The 21,457-nt window shown below is 37.0% G+C and overlaps 1 protein-coding gene across 3 annotated transcripts in view; it reads right to left on the reverse strand.

Moving 5' to 3' along the window:
* Positions 1-1,867: 1,867 nt before the first annotated feature.
* Positions 1,868-21,457, reverse strand: part of PDHX (pyruvate dehydrogenase complex component X) — an 86,730-nt gene continuing 67,140 nt past the window's right edge. For 2 of the 3 annotated variants that reach the window (XM_022583650.3, XM_022583651.3), the window contains 3 exons: positions 18,576-18,734; positions 16,105-16,169; positions 12,641-13,654 (listed from right to left, as the gene is read on the reverse strand). In XM_022583650.3, coding sequence (XP_022439358.1) covers positions 13,396-13,654; positions 16,105-16,169; positions 18,576-18,734 — 483 coding nt within the window. In that variant the 3' untranslated portion in view covers positions 12,641-13,395. Of the gene's footprint in view, positions 11,530-12,640; positions 13,655-16,104; positions 16,170-18,575; positions 18,735-21,457 lie in introns of those variants that run through there. The other variant, XM_022583652.3, reaches the window with a different exon arrangement.

The following is a 21,457-nucleotide window of genomic DNA, read 5'->3' on the forward strand; positions in this document are numbered from 1 at the left end:
AAGAAAGGTCATGATTAGACAAAGCAAGAAGGGCTCTAAGGAAAGATCCACAAGGCATTTATAGGTGTGCAGAGGACTGTTTGACTCCACCTGGAAGATCCCAGAAGAATACATCCAAGAGCCAAGAAGTGATGCTTGCCTGAACTTTACTTTAAAAGGCAAGTAGTGGGGCTTTCCTGGTGGCACAGTGGTTGGGAGTCCGCCTGCCGGTGCAGGGGACACGGGTTCGTGCCCCGGTCCGGGAGGATCCCACATGCCGCGGAGTGGCTGGGCCCGTGAGCCATGGCCGCTGAGCCTGCGCGTCCGGAGCCTGTGCTCCGCAACGGGAGAGGCCACAGCAGTGAGAGGCCCGCGTACCGCAAAAAAAAAGGCAAGTAGTGGTCATTTCGGGGGAATGCAAAAAACGGATGGATCTATGTGGATGCAGCAGAGGGACATAATTAAGGGAGAAGCTGGAGAGTCATGGCCAGATCATGAAGGGCTTTGTCCCTTAGGCTAAGAAATTTTAACTTTATCTTAAAAAGGAGCCACGGAAGGAAAGGGACAGCAGGATTGTAATACACAATGGTATCATGAAAGGACAATGTCCCTGCTAAGTTCATGATAAGATTCTGTGTCCCCATTTGCTTCATCTGGCATTGCTTCTTGGCCCCAGGGACAGCATACAGAGCATGTGGAGACTAGTCAGGACTTACCACCAGTTCATGGCATCAGTCTACCTCTCCAAGAGACTTATAGCAATGACCTTCCTCAGGCTCTCAGGGAGAGCTGTGCTTGTTCCGTAGTCTGGTCTGCCGAGGATAACAGGATAGTGATTATCCTGGAAGCCTTCCTGGAACAAGATCTCTTTGTATAAGGTCATGAAATGAGGGATCCAGGTGGCAGAGAGCAGTTGTAGATGGGAAGACAGGGGATGCACAGAGGCAGAGACACAAGTCAGCAAGCCCCACGTGTGACATGTGAAATACAGAGGGGTAGGGAAAGAGGTAGGAAACGTGGTGAGAGGGATCAGATCTCTTGGTTCCCTTTGTCCCACGACCACACTGCTGCACAGAACATTACACATTTCCAAGTTGGAGCAGCTAAAGTAGAAGGAAATAGAGTAAATGGTCTCAGCACAAATGTGAGGCACTAACAAATCAGTAAAACCAATCACATAGTTTGCTTGCTTTTGTTTCCAATCTCTGTTCTCCATGCCCAAGAGCAGCCTGCCTGTCATTGTCAGGTTAGACATTCTCCCTTTGAAATTATGCATTCACAGATCTTAAGGAAGCTTTTAGATAGAAATGTCATTACTTAAAAAAAATGTAATGCCCTAATCATCTCCTATTTTCGCTTCTATCTGTAGCATAGCTCATGTGCACTAATGTACTTAAGGCTCACCAGAGGACTTGGGAACTGATGAGGAAGACAATTGGATTCCTGATGGTCCCGGACACATCACGCCCCCCACCCCTGGACACTGGCGTTTTAAATTGTCCATGAGAGGTTCTGGGTAAAGTGAATTAATAAATAACAGAATTATATGAGTACATGCAATTTTAGGTTTATCTGACTTCATGCACTGGCCTCCCTGCTCCACAACCCATAAACTTTTCCCTCATATATATGTTTTATGATGGATTTTTCAAGAATTTAAAAGAAAAGTTTAAAACTTTCACTCAAGCTAAGGTTCCTTAATTTTCATTAGTAATTTCATTGGCCAGGATGTGTTACAGGGACAAAAGCAGTTTCAAAATTGCTGGCTCAGTCTCATTGCCTGCGAATAACTCTCAGCCTAGCAAAGAAGAAGGTTTTGGTGTTGTGACTGTCTCCAAAGATACACTTATGCTAGTATGTAATTCCCCTATTCTCCCCCTTACCCCCACCCCGCCCCAATTGGACCATATTTTCTATTTCCCAGCTATAAGAAAACAGGTTCTGGATACTGTACAATGAACATAGGTTCAGTATGCTTAATGCTATAGTATTTCCACAAATATATACATTAGTGAGGATTTTGTAAGCACCGTTTAAAATTATCTGAAGGGTATTTTCTAGGTGACTTTCTCCTTTTCATAAAGCAAAAGCCCTTTTGAAACAATGACATCATTCCCTACTTCATGTGTTCTTATTTCAGGTTTTCATGAATTAATTTCAAAAAAGTGATGGAGGCCACGATTGTTTTACATTTGTTTGAGCAGGCTCCACGCCAGCACAAGAGCCAATCACGCTTTGCTGTTAAGCTTTACTAAACAAAGACATGAAAATGGGGGCTACTGAGACAGAACTTCCCCATGAGTCAGCAGCCAGCCAAAGATCTCATGGTTCCAACTAATGAGCCCACAGCCTTTCATATCTAGTTCTGCTTTTTGAGTATCTTTTAAGAGTCTAATTTCTGGTCAGGAACTGAGAAAGCGGGCTAGATTCTACTTCTGTAGGATCCGAAGTGGTGCTAGCCAAGATACCCCATGTTAACAGGGGAAGAAAAAGTGGCTGATCCCCAGAATCTCAAAAAAGAGAACTCGCTCTCCTCAGACCCCATTATCCTCTCTCCCCGCTGAGGTTCCAAAGGGAAACAATACATGAGCAGAGAGCAAGGCCAGGCAAAGAAAGACATACTGTTAACGGGACTCCTGACTCAAGACTCCCCTGGCAAGCTGGCTTGAACTATAAGCACTCTTGACAGAGGGACAGTTCTTAAATGTAGTCGCACATCAGTGTCACCCGGGGAGGTTTGGTTTTGTTCTGAACTGCAGTTTCAAGTCTCATCTCAGACTTATTTCCAGGGGTGGGGGCCAGGATTCTGTATTTTAAACAGCATGGCGTATTGGCATGTCTTCTCCTGCCCCATCACCACTGGCATTAGGGGGCCACTAATCTGAGTTGGAAGGTGTAAGGCCAGTAATGTGCTGAAACTGGCTTGTACCAGCTCACAAAAGCTGACTGTGGAATTTTCAGGAATTTTGCAAACCCTTATCAAAAGTTAATTATATAAGCTTACTATTAAATAAATTATATCAAAAACAAAGCTAATATGCAAAGCTCATCATGTCCTAATCACTTAACTACATTTTACTATTATCTATGTTCTTGAGGTGTTTACATCTGTTGTATATGCACTGGTGGGAAATGCTATATAATGGTGCATGGCCATGCATCTCTTCCCAACTCCATGTTCAGTGACAACACATTGGTAGCTTGAGATCAGAACATTTATATCCTGGAAATCGGCAAACGCTAAAAAACTGGGGCTCGATTTATTGTTGCCTATAGACTTAAAGTGATGGAAAAATATAAATAATGCAGATTAAACTTTAAAATATGTCATGCCTGTAGCTGGTACATTGTGAATAGCACAAAATTTAAGGAAATGTTCTTTAAATACTTGAAAACTGTCTGATTTTAGAAAGGATGCTACTCTCTTCATTAACAAACAAGCGAAAATCCAAAATATGACATCTTTGTTGTTTTAACTATCATCTCACTCTTTCATGTAAAGAAAAACATCAACCAGCATTCATGTCAGGAACCAGACTTGCTCATCAACTGCAATCATAGCTTGGCTGCAGATACAAGGCTTCCATAAAATCAATGAAAGCATTCTTTGAGAATTGGTGAGCTATAAAAAATTTACAATAGAGTATTGTACATTCTATTGTGTGTGAACTGTATATTTTATTGAATTCTTACTGTATTTATAATATACTGTTTAATAGTATTGTATATTCCATTAAATTTGCAAATTGTATAAATTATTTTTTGTATATCAGTAGAATTTCTAATAGACTTACATTTGATTATATATGTATATACATTTGTTTTCCAGAGAGCTGGTTGTTAAAACATTTACCAGCACACCACTGCCTAACCCAAGAACAAAAACAGGTTGAACAGCTTCTATGCCTTCTATCCTATAGGTCCACGCCCTTATCTCAGCTCTTCAGTTTACCATTCCCCTGTCAAGAAAAACACAAAGAATTGTACAAGAACACAAATCAAAAGGAAAAGAGATTTTCCTGAAGATGCAAAGCAGATAAGTGAATCCGCCTAATCCAGCCTTTCCTAAGGAGGCTGCCTTCCAAGTAGGGACGGCTTTAGGCTGATCTGACCACACATGCCATGTGGAAAGAATAAGAGAATCCTAACAGGTGGCAGGCAGTCTTGGCACCATAGCCTAATAAATGTCCTCCCCCTTGAATCCACATCAGTGGCTCCTTGGGAGCAGAGAGGTGGGTAGAGGTGTCAAAGTAGTGAACAAGGAGTTTGATCTTTTGTCAAATTTGGAACATGTTTGGGGTACATAAGGGTCAGTGAGCATCTCCACCTTTCACCAAGCAAAGTGTACACGAATATTGTCATTGCTTATGATTTAAACATATCTTTCTAAAGGTGAAATAAAATGCAATTACCAAACCAAGATGTATAGAAATTTTAAAAATTCTGTTGCGTGGTAATCTTGTTGTTTGAAACTTTAGGCCACTGCCAATAGCCAACACTAACTACTAAGGAGTTTCCTTCAGTGCTGGAAAAAAAAAATTGCAATGAAACGTTAAAGGTTTCTTTTAACAAAATTTGTCCCTAATCAAATCAGATCTCTGACTGTCCATGTTACTGGTGTGTCCTAGTCCATGAATCTATCCAATATTATGAGTACTTTTACATTTGTCACAGTCTTATCCCCCCTCCAACTTCTTAATTTTTCTTTAAAAACAAAAGAAGCAGAAGTCCACCGAGTATCTGTTATTTTTATCTGAGTACCATGTGGTAGAAACTTCTACTAAAGAGTCATCCTCCAATTAAAGTGTAATTTTTCAATTATGAAAAAATACAACTGATGCAGATAAGGAGTCTTCCGGTAAATTCCTTTTGAATGTCTTATGGTATTGCAAATATAAATGCACAAAAAGACTTCTCTAACCTCTTAATAAAAGGTGAGTCAATGCTACCGTCATAAAAATGTTCACATATTTACCCACCATAAAAGGGAAACTGGCCTCAGAACATCTTAGAGAAAACACAAGGTTATGGGCTAGTCCTGACAAATGCTAATACTTCTACTTAATCGGTATGTTCTTGAAACCTAGGCACAGAACTGCTCCAACAAGATTCCTCAGGTCCTTAAAAAAGGAATGTGTTTGGTGAAGGTTAAACTGACACATTTAGAAGCTGAGACAGATGAAGAGTGGGAGAAACCCAATCAGCTTGGCATCCTACAAGGTATGAGCCTTGTGTTATATTTTACAAACTAATAACTGCATTGGTGGTAGTAAGGATGAGGGTGGAGGAGCAATACACTTCAAAGAAAAACATATTCAAGACACTTGCAAAACAATCTGGGGAAAATCGAGGAGATATTTCTACTTACCAAGCTCTGGTATCTGTATAGAAAGAACATGTACTTTCAACCACAGAGACATTTATTAAATTAAAATTTATTAGACATTTCTTTTTCCATAGCTCGTTATCTCATAGCAAAACTAAAGAACTTTTTGGTCATCACCCAATAACTTGCCCTCTAAGTGAGAACACTGAGGTGTTTTCCTGTTGGACCCTTAATTATTAATCCACACCAGTTACCACCTCTTTGTGAATCGGAAGGTTAAAGGAATATATCATTCATTAATATTAAAATCTAGAGGACATTAAGATTTCTGAGGCTTTAGCTACGGACTTATTTCTGTAATATTCTTATTTCTATAGTCCTGTAGCAGGTGCTACCGAGAAGTTCAGCAAGGTGTTTTCACTACATTAATAGAGAGGCATTTCCCCAACTCGTAAGTCTTTTTAATGTGCTAACCTCCAGGATTTCCTTTTAAATTGATGTTTTTAAAAGAAGAATCTCTTGTGAGGCTCTGGGACCAACCTGCTTGTCTGAATCCTGTCATTGCCGCTTGTTAGCTGTGTAATCTTAGACAAGTTACTTAACATGTCTTTTGTGAAATGCTGATAATACTAATACCTATCTTACAAGGTTATGATGAAAACTTCTGAGTTAATAATACATATATAAAACATGGAGAACAGTGCCTGAAACACACTAAGTTAGCTATTACTATTGTATTATTATATTTTCATGGTCAGCATACGTACAGTTTGAAGAAAAGGTCTGTATCTACTTAGTGGGAATGAAGTTAACTAGGTAACTAGAAAATTATATTGAAATATCTACCTAGAAAATAAGAGTACTGTAGAGAATGTCTCAAATGATCCTTTTAAAACATTAATTTATTTTACCGGTTTTTCCATTTTTAAGGCTTTTTAGGAAGCTATTCCTCCCAATATTTTCCAAAGTTGTGATGACTCATTCAGGAAACAAAACATACAAAAGCCCCGTGACCCCACTGAATATTAAGTTTCCAATTTTGCCTAATTCATAGGCTCATATACTCTCACCTGCAAGGAATAATGACTTTAAGCATCCTCTGAAAAATGATTGAAATTTTAAAAGGACAGAGTTTGCTCTCAGGAACACTTACATCTATATATCTTAGCATCTATTTCCATTCTTCTAAAGTTGCATCAAAGCATAGGTATAAAGAGAATACCTGGAAACTCATCATGATGTTCTAATTAGTATTTAATTAACAGGTTGAGATGATACATTCTTATTAATTCATCAATAATTAATAGATGATTTGGCGTCAAAATGGAATGCCCACAAATTATTTACTAAGTAATGAAACCTAGTTAACGGTGGTGGCTGTGTAGCACGGCAAAAGCTACATGTGCTCACTGCTGAGTAAAGTTGGCTTCCACTTCACAAGCATTCGTTCTCAACTAATACATTTAAAGAACAAACTAGCTTGATATTTAGCATTAGAGATACCGAATGGTAAAAGTAAAACTTGATTTTTACCTGCTCCTATGTTTTTGCTCAGCTGGAGAACTCAAAAGATAGGATCCTGATTCTCTGAAAATAAATTCGACTGATGGTCCCTTGAGAAGCAAAACAATGGGCGTGAAGATTTACCTAAAGAAGTGGCTGTCCTGGCAGATGACTTATTCTATTAATAAAATGCGTTTGCACACACAAGACACCTTCAAAAAAGTCGGGCCTGGAGAAGAGGTAGGAGGAGTGGAGGCATGAAACACATTTCCATCATACAAAGCGTGACCGTTTCTTCCAAACTCAGCCTCTTTCTTTAGGCATGATGAGCTGGCAAAGAATATTTTCTTTGCGAGCAGTAGGGTGTAAAGCTCTCTCTGCCCATGCAACTTGCCACTAGGTAGCTTTCCTCCCAACTAAGTTTCTAAGCTTTGCTGGGATTAAAGTTATTATAGTAATAGGTACAGGTACTGAGTCAAGGTCATGGAAAATGAACTGCTGAGCTTGTATAACAAGTGCTAAATATTTGGTTACTAAAATTAGAGAAACCAGAAACCGTAAGGAGCTGGTCATAACCAGTAATGTAAAAACCTGGTTCAAATGTTACCTCCTCTGTGACACTGGCCTCTCAGCCCAGGTCCTATGCACAGACTCTGATTACTGCAACTCTGAATTGCATTTCATTTATCTGTAGTTTAAGCTGCTTGAGGGTAAGGGCCATTACTATGAATCCTCAGTGCCGACACACAGTAGATGCTCACCATTGTTGAATGAATAATATCTCAACATCTTCTTTTGTTTCACATTTTAATCAGTGTTTCACCTAACAGGGGAATTTATTTGAAATAACTCCTACCCACAAAGTAGATCTAACATAGACTGCTATCCCTTACTAAGATGTCTTATCATTTGGAGTTATTCCAAATTACAAGATCGCATTTTATTTCCCAGCCTATCTGATTGGGTTGTTGTGCCAGCCACTAATTAATTTCTCAGATTCAACTGTACCCTTCAATGCCTGCTCTGAACTTCTGCACTAATCGATGATTCTTCTAAGCATTTCTCCTTTACAGCAAGCACAGTTTCTCAGAAGGCGCCTGGGAGACACTGCCAAATTCTAGCTGCTGCCGGAATGCTCAGTGGGCGTAGAACACCCAGCGATGCTTTGCCCCTGCCTTGTGCCCAGAATGGCAGCCCCAGCTCAGCCTGATGACTACCTTCCCACATGGCTCTCCCACACAAAGAGCAGGTACTCCAGGCCTCCCACCCGCAGTGGCACTGTGACCCTCTCAGCTGAGGCTGACCCGCACCCTGGAGGGTGGCTTCATAGTTCCCTGGCGAGTGCAGACAGATCTGTCCTGGGCAATGCAATGAACTTCTCCAACACCCAGTGGGCTGCAAATACTGGATGCTGACTGATAAGGTGGTCAATATAGAAGGCTTGACCCTGAGATACAGTTGTCAATATAGAAGCCTGGAGCTTCCAAAATAAAAACTGAGGTAATTAATTACCTTTGGCTCTGAACTCAGACCAAAGATATTTATTAAAGTAAAATGTCCTATATCATGTTTTTTATCCTTAGAGAAACTAAGCCCCTAATTTTTTTTTAAGCTTCTATTTTCCTAAGCCTTCTATTTGGAGATAGAAGTTACAACCCTTAACTTCAGCATTGCAGGTTAATAGTTGTCCATAATGAAAACAAAAATTCCTCAGCACTTTCTGCATCAATCACCAGAAAGGCAGAAAGCGAACCACTACACTACAGAGAAATATGAATTAAGAGTGGCCATGTAGGGAGGGCTCCCCTGGTGGCGCAGTGGTTGAGGGTCCGCCTGCCAGTGCAGGGGACGCGGGTTCGTGCCCCGGTCCGGGAAGATCCCACATGCCGCGGAGCGGCTAGGCCCCGTGAGCCATGGCCGCTGAGCCTGCGCGTCCGGAGCCTGTGCTCCGCAACGGGAGAGGCCACAGCAGTGAGAGGCCCGCGGACCGCAAAAAAAAAAAAAAAAAAAAAGAGTGGCCATGTAGTAGACACATTTTATTATTGAAGAACAGGACCTTCCAATTACTGCAAGTAGAATATGCTATCTGTTAGTACAGAACTATACCTGCAGCAATAACACAACCTAGAAAGTTATATACTGCAGTGTGGTGAGCTTGAATTTTGGCACTTACAAAGACGTAGGTTCAAATCCCAGTTGTGGCGTTTCTGAGCTGTGTGCCTTTGGCCAAATAACATAATCCCTGAGTTTCTTTCCTTATCCTGTCTTGTGATGATGGTTATAAAGTAAGATATACCTACCTTATAAAATTGAGAAGATTAAACAAGGTAAGCAACCATTAGTGTGATTAATTTTCCCTCCTGTTTCCTCATTTTATAGGTGAGAGAATATTGAGGCACAGAGATAAAGTTTTCACCAAAAGCACAGTAGTTTACAGATAAAGTTGAAACCAGGCTTAAAATACTCTTGACTTAAGCATGCAAACTTGGGAAATGAAGTATGTACTAAAGACCAGTAGCTCCATTCGATAAGGATAGTAATTTATTAAGTAAATAATAAATTATAGCTGCCTGATAAATGCCATAAGTGTAGAACAAGTGCAATTTATGTGATTAAAAATTTAACATATTCATATAATACTTTATGCTTTATAAAGTGCTATGACTAATATAGTTTAATCTGACCACAGTAGCCTTATCTTTAAAAGACCTATTTTTTTAGTTATAGTAGTAATTTCACAGACTAAGAAATTTCAGAAAAAATAAATTACTTTAGGTGTGAATAAAGGAAAATCATGACTAATTAATGATTTTGCTATAATTTCTCAACTTTTAATAAAAGCCCAAGTTTCTCTTAACTGTATATATCATATATAGAAGAGGTTAAATTAGAGGTTTAAAAAGTAGTCACTTTGCTAGGAAGAATAAGGTTGCTTGGATTTGTTGCAAAAAATATAAGTAAGTAAATGTGAAAGTAAACTTTGTATGGTCAAAGAAATAAAAGACTGCCACTAACAGAGGCAAATGGTTTTTCAAAATACATCTTTGTACCCTACAATTTCAATTCAATGGTGTCTTCAATATTACAAGTCTAGACAAACTACACCTTCCTTCAGTCCTCCCCGGCCCCATCTCTTGAAATCAACAGACACTAGAAAATAAATTTTAAAAATCCACAAAACTATTTCAAATTATTTTATTAGAAAACTGTTGTGTTTCCCATTTACAAAAAGTTTAAATGTTTCCTGAAATATACCACTTGCTGTACATAACTTATCAGAATCTTAACCTTTTGTACACTGGTGATGGGGGCCATGGAGGGTGGTGTTTTGGACTGGGAAACTGCATCATTGTTGCTGCATTATCCGATAGCACACACCCACCCCACATATTCATAATATACACAGCAAATGAACATGTCGAATATTCTTAAGTTTCTCCCTTCTTTAAAGCCCCTGACTTGGTACAGAATCTAACCAATGGACACTTTCATTATAGCAAAAGCTTCCAGCTGGTCCTGCTGATGGCTGTCCTCTCCATTTTGACCTACCTTGCATATTGTGGCCAGATTAACCTGAAAGTAATTCTGCCCTGTTACTTCCTTTTTCAAAAGTCAACAAAAGTTTCCCATTAATAACGTCACCATTTAAAATAATGGTTAATTCTTACCAGCAAAACACTTGGTTCTTTCATTTCCTCACTTCACCTGAGAAAAAGTCCACCATGATGCAATGAGTAATAAGGACAAATTTTCCTTGAAAACTGAGAATTGTCAGTTTTATTTTTCTCCCACACTCTAACTACAATATATTAACTCACAGCACCATCTATCTTTCAATAAAAGGTTAGGAAACTAGTTTTACTTTTAGCATAATGCCCAAATATCTGGCCTGTACAATTTAGTGTGAAATTAAGTCTAAAATGCAGGAAGGAAAAAAAAAATCTGAAAATTAGAAGTTCCATCTGACATGTATATAAAACACTTATACCAGTATGTATCAATTTCTTAGTAATGTTTCAAACAAAGGAGTCTGGCCAGCAGTATACTGAAGATTTTAATCTGCCACAAAATAGACAGTGAACAAACTGTGCCTGAGGATGTTAACTCGAAGTCGCAATCAGGGAGAAGCAGGGCCGTTTTGACTTATAAATTCTAATATTCATTGATATTTTCATGCCCAAGCGTTAACTAGAATGTATGTTGCCTTTTCCTTAGAAGTCTTCCCAACATTTTGGTCATTTTCCTTGTTTAAATAAGAAAAAAAAAAAAAAAGGTATAAAATTTCATTTTCATATGCTCTCAGTGTGATCCCTATCAGTACTACAAGTAAGTATACATTTATAACGTGGAAGACAGCCTGCTCATACAGCACACCGTTCATCCTCTGTTTAAGGATCCCAGTCAAGACACCATACCCCTTTCTCAAATCAGTGTTATTCTCTGACCTCACGCTGCAACAGAACTATTTTTAGAAATGACGATTTTCTTACATAAACCTAAGCAGTATAGAAATATTCTAGAAAATATTTTTTGGTCAGAATGAACGGGCACTTGTACCAACAGCTGAGAAGTCAAACCATGAGAAGCAACTGATTATATGAAAAGCCTGGCTGCGATGTCCATGAAGAATTAAAATGTCTTGAATTTACAGAGCATTTCTCCTGTGCGGTCCATGTCAGCTCTGTAAGGCAGGCAGGGGCGGGTATCACCACCCATTTCACCTACAGGGAAACAGATGCACTACAGTTTAAGTGTGTCAGTCCATTGGAAAAACAGAACTCCAAGCCAAGGGTGATTTACAGCTGTCTCACGTTCTATTCCTCAGATTTAAAAATTAGAAAAAAAAATTAATAATTTCAGTTAAAACTGATTGAAAATAATGTAACTCATGAAAGTTATTTTGAAAACAGCATTTGGTTACAATTTTCAGTAATATGACAAAAGTTTTGAAGACTATTTTTAAAGAATAGCTTGTCAAAACTAATTGGATTAAGCAACTTCTTAGCAATTGATATACTGGGGCTCTAATTATTTTAGAAAGCTCTTTTGTTAGAGCGTAAGTAGTTCATCATGTCATAGCATACAAGTTGTACCACATAGTCTTCCTTCTGGTGATTCTCATCAGCAGAGAGTAACACGGCTCTGTGACTAGTTAATTAAATCATCATCCAATTCCAGTTACAGTTAGCTTGTCAGTCGTAGCAGAGTTGTTAAAAGAGAGAAATAAGCTCTTCTAACCTTTACAACAATTAGTCAAATTTTCATATTATCAATGGAATAAAAAGGATAGTTCTCACCTGCTTCACAGGCCTTCTATTCTTTCTGAAGTTTTACATTTCACATCCATTTTTTCCTAATGTCATATTACAGTTGACCCTTGAACAACGAGTTTGAACTGTGCATGTCCACTTACACGTGGAGTTTTTTCAGTAAATACCGAGTATAGTACTACCTGATCCCCGGTTGATTGAATCCCCAGATGCAGAACCATGGATATGAGAACCAACTGTAAACCTAAACGCAGATTTTCAACTGCTTGGGATCAGCTCCCCTCACCCTCACAAGGGTTGACTGTGATTTTAAATTCCTTCTCTCCTCCTGTAGAATCCCTTTTAAGTTATTCCAGGGAAATTACTAATATACGTCCAGGTACTAAACTTCTGTGTCATGACATTTAAAATACAATAGAAATTTTTATATTTTCTCATATTTTATTGCACAGTATAAACTTGATTAAAATGCACTAAGTAACAACATGTGTTTAGATCAACACTAACTTAAAATGTTAGGTAGGAAATAGCATAACTTACTTTAATATATCCCAACTCAGTATGAAGGTGAGCAGTTTATTTCTGAAGGTTTAGATATTTTCACTGTAGTTTATTATCAAAGCAAACAAAATATTTTGGTCTCTTTCTTCACCTTTGATTCTTTTCAATTCTTCTTCTTTAGTTCACAGTGTCATAGAAGTGTAAAATAAGACTGATAGAAACCACTCTAAAACATATGGCTTTATATACATAAAAAATTCAATAATGTTGCCACAACCCCTAATACAGAGTGATTCTTATTTATCTGCTAGTATCCAGAATAAACCTCTGTACATGCTAAATTGTTCAAGTATATCTAGAGCAGTGCTTATAAAAGTGACGTCCCACTGCTACATTAATGGGCATCTCTTTGAAGACCACTTCTAATTTCAACACAATTAAGGTAGAGTTCTAAAATTTTTTGCTTTTACAACTTATCATACATCCTCAAATATTCTAAAATGCTCCAATGAGCCAAATATCTAATTTAATTTACATCTAGCTGAACATCCCTTTTGTACAGCACCAGTGGTTAAATTAAAAATGCATCTGACTAACCAAATGTTCTCTTCCTTCCATTAGTTACAGTTTGTTATTTATTTATATAACTCTGAACCCAAACTGAAAGTGAAGACAACTCAGGTCAAACTCTTTCACCCTAAATAAACATTTCATTCACTTTACACTTAAATACCTAATTGTTTTCCTATAGTGTATGTTTCTCAGTAACAATGACACAATTAACTAAGCCAAAGACCAACTTCTCATCTTTGAGGATTAGGCAAGTCGGATAGGATTCTCCAGGTTTGCTTTAAAACTTTCCAGAAACCTGGTAGCCAGTTCATCATCTACCACTCGGCTGTCACTGGACATTGTGACCGTTATGAGCTGGTGTTGCTGCAGTTTGGCATTACCCTCTTCATCCTGAGTGAGCTTCAGCACAGGTCGGAATCTCCCAACAGCCAAAATGCAGGCCTGAGGAGGGTTGATCACTGCAGTAAATTCATCGATGCCAAACATCCCCAAATTGGAAATACTAGGGGAAAACAAAAAGCTCTGAAGATGGCATGTCCTTAATCAAAGAACCCTTTCCCTGAGTCATATATTTTTACTTTATTAAAAAACTGTGCCACAGAACCTTATTCCAAGTTACTCAAAGACCAAAGACAAAGAATACCATTTACAGTAGGATCAAAAAAACAAGTATCTACACACAAATACTGTATCTAATGTAAACATTTATTCAGCATTGAACTCGAAGTCCTAGGCAGAGGAATATGGCAAGGAAAAGAAATAGAAGGTATGAAGACTAGAAAAAAGAAATAAAACTTTATTATTCACAGATGAACTGATTGTGTACAAAGAAAATGTAAGCCTCTATAGATAAACTAGTAAGATTAATAAATGAATTTAGCGTAGTCACTAGATAATAAGTCAATATAAAAATTTATATCTATATACAAGTTGCTTTCATTAGAAAATAATACCACTTATAATAGTATACAAAATATCTAGGACTAAATCTAATGAAACATATATAAGACCTCCAAACAAAAAATTATAAAACACAACTGAAAGAAATCAAAGAACAAGTAAACGATGGTTTATACCACGCTCATTCACTGAAGACTCAACGCTATAAGGATGTCAATTCTCCTTAAACTTAAATTGATCAAACAATTCAATGCAATCCCAATAAAAATCTGAGCAAGATTAGTGTGTGTGTGTGTGTGTGTGTGTGTGTGTGTGTGTATGAAAAATGACAAGTTGATTCTAAAATTTATTAGGAAGTACAAAGCCAGGAAAGACAATCTTGATGGTGAACAAATTTGGAAGACTTTCATTATCATATATCAAAAGTGATAGTTTGCTGGTATTAAGCAAGGGAAGGACAAACAGGTCAATTGAAAAGGAGAGAGAATACAGAAAAGGACCAAACACACTTGGTTACCTTCTCAATGCTACAGAGAAGTAGTAATCTTTTCAATAATTGAGGCTTAGTCCACTAATTATCCACAAAGGGGAAAAAAAGAGAATCGTGACCTTTACTTCCATATCAAAGACAAAAATCTAATTTCAGATGAATTGCAACCTACATGTGAGAAGTTACAAAGCTTCTGAAGATAACACAGAAGAATAACTTCATGACTCTGGGATAGACAATAATTCCTAGCAGAAAACAAAGAGTACTAACTATAAAGAAAAATACCAATAAATAGGATTTTATTAAAATTCAGAACTTCTGTTCATTAAAAAACACCATCAAGAAAGTTTCAAAGGCAAGGTACAAAGTGGGAAAGGTATTTCAAATAATATATATCCTATAAAAGTCTGTGTATCAGGAAAGAGGAACTACTATAAAACATTTTTAAAAATAGACACAAGACTTCAACAGGTATTTTATCCGATGAGTTACCAGATACCCAAATGGCTGACAGATAAATGAAAACAGTATTCAACATCATTAATTTGCATTTCTCTGACCACAAAGAGTACCACTACACACACCAAGATTCATTAAAATTTAAAACCTAATAATATTAAGAGTTAACAAGAATATGAAGCAACGGGAATTCTTCATACACTGTTGATGGAAGAAAAAAATGGTAGAACCATTTTGGAAAACTATCTGGCAGGATCTACCAAAGCTATAAACCCAGCAATTCTACTTTCAGGTCTATACAACAAAAATATGTACATATAGTCACCATAAGACACTAACAAAAATGTTCACGAGCACCAAACTGTAAACAACACAAATGCCCAACAGTGAAATGGACACTAGCATATATACAGCATACTACAGAATACTATAACGCAGTAACAAATAAATGACTGTTTCACACAACAACATGCATGGTTCACCTCACAGACATTAATGTTGAGCGAAAGAAGTCAGACACTGAAAAATATGTATTTATGTAAAGATCAAAGTTGGCAAAACAAGAACTTCGGTGATAATTTTCAGAATCATGGTTACCCTCAAGGGGGTGAGAATTAGGAAGGGTAAAGGGAGGCTTATGGGATGCAGATAATGTTTATTATCTTGCTTTGGTTGGTTACACAGCTTCCTTCACTTTATAAAACATTGCAGCTACACTCTGTGTACTGTACTGTAAGTTATAAACAAAAATAGAGCTGATAATAACTCAAGAGTCTATGTGTTAATATTTTACCCCAAAGGACCTTAAAATAAATCACAAGTAGAAAAAAAATAGTTGTTGTAAATCTATTGTATGTCAGACCCTGAATGTCATTCTATGAACATCTAAATGGGTTAACTAGCTAACCCTAATGGCTTCCTACTAGCTTTGATTCATATCAAAGACTAACTGTCTGAACAACATTTTCACATATTCTCTTGTCTAAATAAAGTATGATATTTAGCTTAAATTTTTAAAGAAATCCTTCAGAAATGAAAACAGGTTAACAAGGACTTCATAAGTCTTATGTCTGATGCTACAAATAATTAAGTTTAAACTTTACCTAAAAGATCCTCCTTGGTATTCTTCAGGTAACAATTTTCCATCTCTAGCTTTCTTTGATAGAGCCTGAGAAAAATACAAACAGAGCATGACAACCAACACTACATTATATGGCTGATTTTGTCACTTAAAAATGTTTATAGGGTACACTCTCATCTTTGATATGCCTTGACCTGACTTTATAAGAGACTATATATACATACGTATGTGTATATATATATATATATATATTTTTAAAATTATATATATAAAATGTTCTCTAACACACTTAAAAAAATGAGTAAGTTAGAGCACAGATAATCCAAGAAGCTATACACATGTGAATCAGAACTCTAGAAAAATCATTTCCCTTTAAAAATTCTTCAAATATTGGAATTACCTTGTACACTATGCAGAATGTTTCAGTGGTTTTTATATGTACAGTGAAATTTTCCATTTTGCCTATAAAATTTTTTCTTGTAAGACAAGGTATTAGAAGAGCCTTTCTTGTTACTCTAGTAGCTTTTAAATAAATTATTCAACGGCAACAATCTCACAACCAACACATCGATTTTCATTTCAGTGTTTGCTTCTTTTTCACCCATAACATATATATAACTTCAAACAGTTGTTAAAAAAAACAGAGAATTTTATAGTTACTTTTCAGTATTATATGCATCTTCTGTATTGTTAGTCTTTGCAACTGATTTTTAAATGCCTGTTTAACATTCTAAATACTGCACCTGCCACAATTTAGTCATTTTCCTAGTGTTGTAATTTGGTTCATTTGTTTCTTTTGAATTCCTTCATATAAATTCTCAGAAATGGAATTACAAAGCCCTAGAAAATGAACTTTTTTTTTTGGTTCTTGATCCTATAGCTAAAACATTTCCTGTGAGCTAGTCTACCCTGCTACAAGGAATGTAAAAATGTAGTAATTTCATTACACCCTTGACAAAACTGATGTCTAGAAACTTAGAGGGAAAGACAGACAACACTCTGAGAGCTATATGAGGAAAAGTAGTTGAATTTCCCTCTACTTGCAATTAACCACACATCTTAATTTTTATTTTTCAATGCTTCAAAAGCAAGGGGACAGAGACTGAGTCTTTACATACGAAAAATTAATGAAGAATTACTTTATGAGGGGGACAATAGAGATAAGCTACTGTCATTGGGTAGGTGATATAAATCTGGGGTTTACTTAATATTCTATACTGTATAGCTAACAAAAGGTACAATTACAATCCCCACTGAAAACTACTTAATTTTGAACCATAGCTGATTTAATTTTTGAAAAATAAAACATTCTTTAAAAATCAAAAAATCGATCTCAACATATCACTGTGACTTACTGCCAAATGAATCAATTACAGATTTATATTATTTGGATATAGTTACTTACAAAACTATTTAGATCCAGAATGAAAAAAATAAGAGATGAATTTAGACTTGTATAGTCCTTGGAATATTAGAAGTAGAGAGGACAATCTACAAATGCATTTCTCCTGCCTTAAGCAATATAATAACTTCACATGATCTGAACAAGCACATATCACATGAACTTTAAAACGCATTTCTCTAAGGGCAGAGGATCATAACACATCCTGATGAGTTACCAGGCTACAACAAATAAAAAACATATTCATTAAAAAAAAAATAGATGATAAGCACACGTAATAAATACACTTTAAGAAAATCTCTATAGACCCAAAACATCAGCAGGATATTCCTGTCAACGAATTCCTAAGAGTGTGGAATAAGAATAGATTCTGATGAGGATCATTGGTTTTGAAAGTAACTAATTCTCACTGGTATTTCCTGGGAGTGTGAACGTAAAAATCAAAGCTCATGTTTCCTGAACCATCCAGTTGACAAGACATAATACAAGCTGACTAGCAAATACTTCTAAAATATATCACATGCCTTACTAATTTATTCAACAAATGTACTGGGTACTAAGGAGCTAAACTTTGCCTCTGCCTCTTAAAACTGTTGAAGCTGGCCTACTGCCTGCGCTCCGCCTATTCAATGTGATGTTTTTGGTGAGAGCTGACGCTTCCATATTGGACCCCAGGAAAAAGAAAGCGTTTTCGCTTCTGGAATACCAAGTACTTCTAGTGGTCTCGATTGTAGAGAGGAAATGAATAAACTTTTAAGAATAAAATGCTGTGAAAAGTGAGGTCTGTCCATTACCACTTTGATAGAGATATAGTTTCAGCTTTAATCTTAAAATTTATCTAAAATACCATCTCTAGAGTTGCATTATAGACTCTGGGAAACAAAGCAGCCAACTTGAACACAGCTGGCCTTAACTTGTATGCATGTTATTTCTGAATTTTTAAATGTTAAATGTTCTTAAAATGGGTTGTACCTGGATAAAAGCTTAAAAGTCTACATACGTAATTGATAAGCACTTGGAAATACCAAAAATATACATTACGTGCATGCACACACACCTATCTCACAGCATGGCAGAGTATGCTAACCTACCTTCACAGAGTCAGCAATCTCTGGCAGACCCTTAGCAGCAGCATCTTTGATGACTGGTGTAATTAACCCTTTATCTGTGGCCACAGCCACTGAAATGTCAATAAAGGGCAGTTGCTTTGGGCTCTCTCCATCCCAGCTTACATTAACACTCGGCATTTGCTAGAAAGCAGAAGTAGAGAAAAATGTTGCTAAAGAAGTAGCTTTAGACCAAGGTTGTTATGGAAAAATAACTAACATTATTATGTAGTTTTGAAAGGGAATATAGCTAGACTGAAGGAAATAAATAAAACTTCGATTTGAAAAAAGTGGTTTGGACCTCTAAATATCTTTTATGTTTGGGAAGAATAATTAAACATACCATCCTTTTTGAAGCAAGCCTGAGGAAATTCTGATGATGTACACATGTTTTGATCTCTTTATATCATGGTTAAGAAAAGGGCTTCCTTTGTTAAACCTAATTGCTAGGAAGTATTTAACGTTTGTTAACCTTCCTGTCTCATATGATGACCGACATGATCTTGAGGAGAAGAGGGGAGGGCAGAGGGGTACTGACATCCAACCACATTACTTCTATGGCATGAGGAAGCCTGACTTTCTAGTGCAGCCCTGGGAAATATGAGCAGGCTCTTAATAAATGACTTCCCTATTTAAGAGAGATTTCCTAGGCTTCATAAACATATGCTATATACTATATATGAGCATGTATATATTTAATATACATACGACTACACTGAGGATGAAAAAAACCGGGAGATGACTAAATGCCTGGAAACAGTGTGTATCGATAATGTTGCCAGACATCACTGGAGAAAATGATGCTGAAAAACAGATATCAGAAACTAATTTCTCTTCTCAAAAATTCATTGCTTTCTGCAGAGTAAGACCCAAGCCTCCCAGCATGTCATTTAAGCATGGCAATCCACAATTTGATTCCATCCAATCTAATTTTACTCCTGACCACTCCCCTAAGATGAATTTCCACTTTACTCAGGCTTCTCATTCTTATGCTACAATCATTTCTATTTCACCACTGTTCAACTGCAATTTTCACTTCTTCTTTCAAGGCTCAACTCTTTCATTCAACAATGCCACTGTGTCAAAATAATAAAGTCCCCATCTCCCAGAAGATTTTAAATTCTTCATGGACAATGAAGTAAAAGAAAAAAACAAAACAAAACAAACAAACCCTCACAAATGAAGAACGTCTGGCAAATAAATTTAATTAGAAAGTTATGTAACAAAAACCTCTAGGATAAAGCCTAAGTTGTATTCAAAGGAAAATTCATCTTAAACTTTCTTATTAATAAAAAATAATTATAATGAATTACACATTCAAGTTTTCTAACAAGATATTTCTAACCAAAATAAACCTAGGGAAAAGAAGGAGGGAACACATAATGAAACAATATAAAAGGAGTGATAAAGCAAATATGCAAGTGAGACAGAGTTCAGAATAAACCCAGGCATTGAGGACATTAAAATAATTATAAGAAACAAATTCAAATAACTCTAGGCTAATAAGTTTGGAAATCCAGGTGAGATGAATGATTTCCTGGGAATATGTAAATTTCTAAAACTGATTCAAGAAAAAGCTGAAAACCAAACAGCTTGATAATTATAGGGGGAAAAAATGGGAAAGCTGCCAAGGCCCCTTCCTCAAAATAGAACTAGGCTCTGATATTTTTACTGGTGAATTCTATAAAACTTCAAGGAATACAAATCTTTGTAATACTGAAACAAGCACAGAGAAAGGAAAGGGAAAAACACAACCAAATTCATTTTATGAAGCAAATGATTTAGAAAAAAGAAAAGTCTGAAAAAGCGAGCACACAATTTAAATTACAATTACTTATGGTTTCTGATACAAAATTATAAAATGAAATCTTAACAAATAGTTAATGGACCACTAGAGACTCACTTGAAGAAGGCAAGAATGATTCATAATTAGAAGATCGTTAATATAAATCAAAATATTATTTGGTCAAAAGAGAAAAAACATACGAACACTGAGATACCAAACGACTGAAAAGGCATGCCTTTAAAATTCTCTATAGTTGTACTCTCCAAGAACTAAAAATAAACTCCTTATAAAAATACTTTAAATACAGCACTTAGTAAGCAGTGATGCAGAAAATAGCGTAGTTATAGAAAGAATGCATGACAGCAAATGGTGCTGAGCAGGGATTCAGGAAGCCTGGGCTTTGGATTTACATCTCCAGTCGGACACCTCGCTGAACTGCAGGCTCTGACGTTCACCTGCCTTCCTGCCACCCCACTGGGACACTATGAGGTTTCCTGAAATTAATTTGTCCAAAACTGAAGTCTAAATTCCCTGCCTCAAACCTGCTCCTCTCCCAGTCTTAGCACAGGGGAAATTCCATTCCTCCCACTGCTTGGACCAAAACCCTTGTCCTTCTTTCTCTCACGTTCCACATCCAATCCACCAGCAAACCCTGGTGGTTCTGCCTTTGAAACGTAACCACTTCCACCCTTGCCTCTCCGCAAGCTGTGTTCCACACAACCGCCACAGCAGGCTCTCCTTTTTCTTTTTAAAGTTTTAAGTCAGATCATGTTAATCCTTCGCTCAAAACCCTACAAAGGCTTCCTTCTCATTTGTAATAAAATTCCTCCTCCTTCCCATGGTCACCAAGGCCTCGTGTACTTCGGGACCCCCTTAGCCCCTCTCCCTCTTCTTTTATGTTTAATCTCATCTCTTACCCTCCTACTCTCACTAATTCCACTCCAGGCACACTTCATCCCCAGCACCATGTCTCTGGGTGACACGATCCACTCCTCACAGCCTCTGTGTTTGCTGTTCCCTCTGCCTGGAGCATCTTCTACCACATCTCTAAATGGTTTTCTCCCTCTCTTTCCACAGGCCT

The sequence above is a fragment of the Delphinapterus leucas genome, chromosome 7 (genome assembly GCF_059928025.1).
Source record: "Delphinapterus leucas isolate spDelLeu-1000000601 "Yukka" chromosome 7, BTC_Dleu_Yukka2, whole genome shotgun sequence".
NCBI lineage: Eukaryota > Metazoa > Chordata > Mammalia > Artiodactyla > Monodontidae > Delphinapterus > Delphinapterus leucas.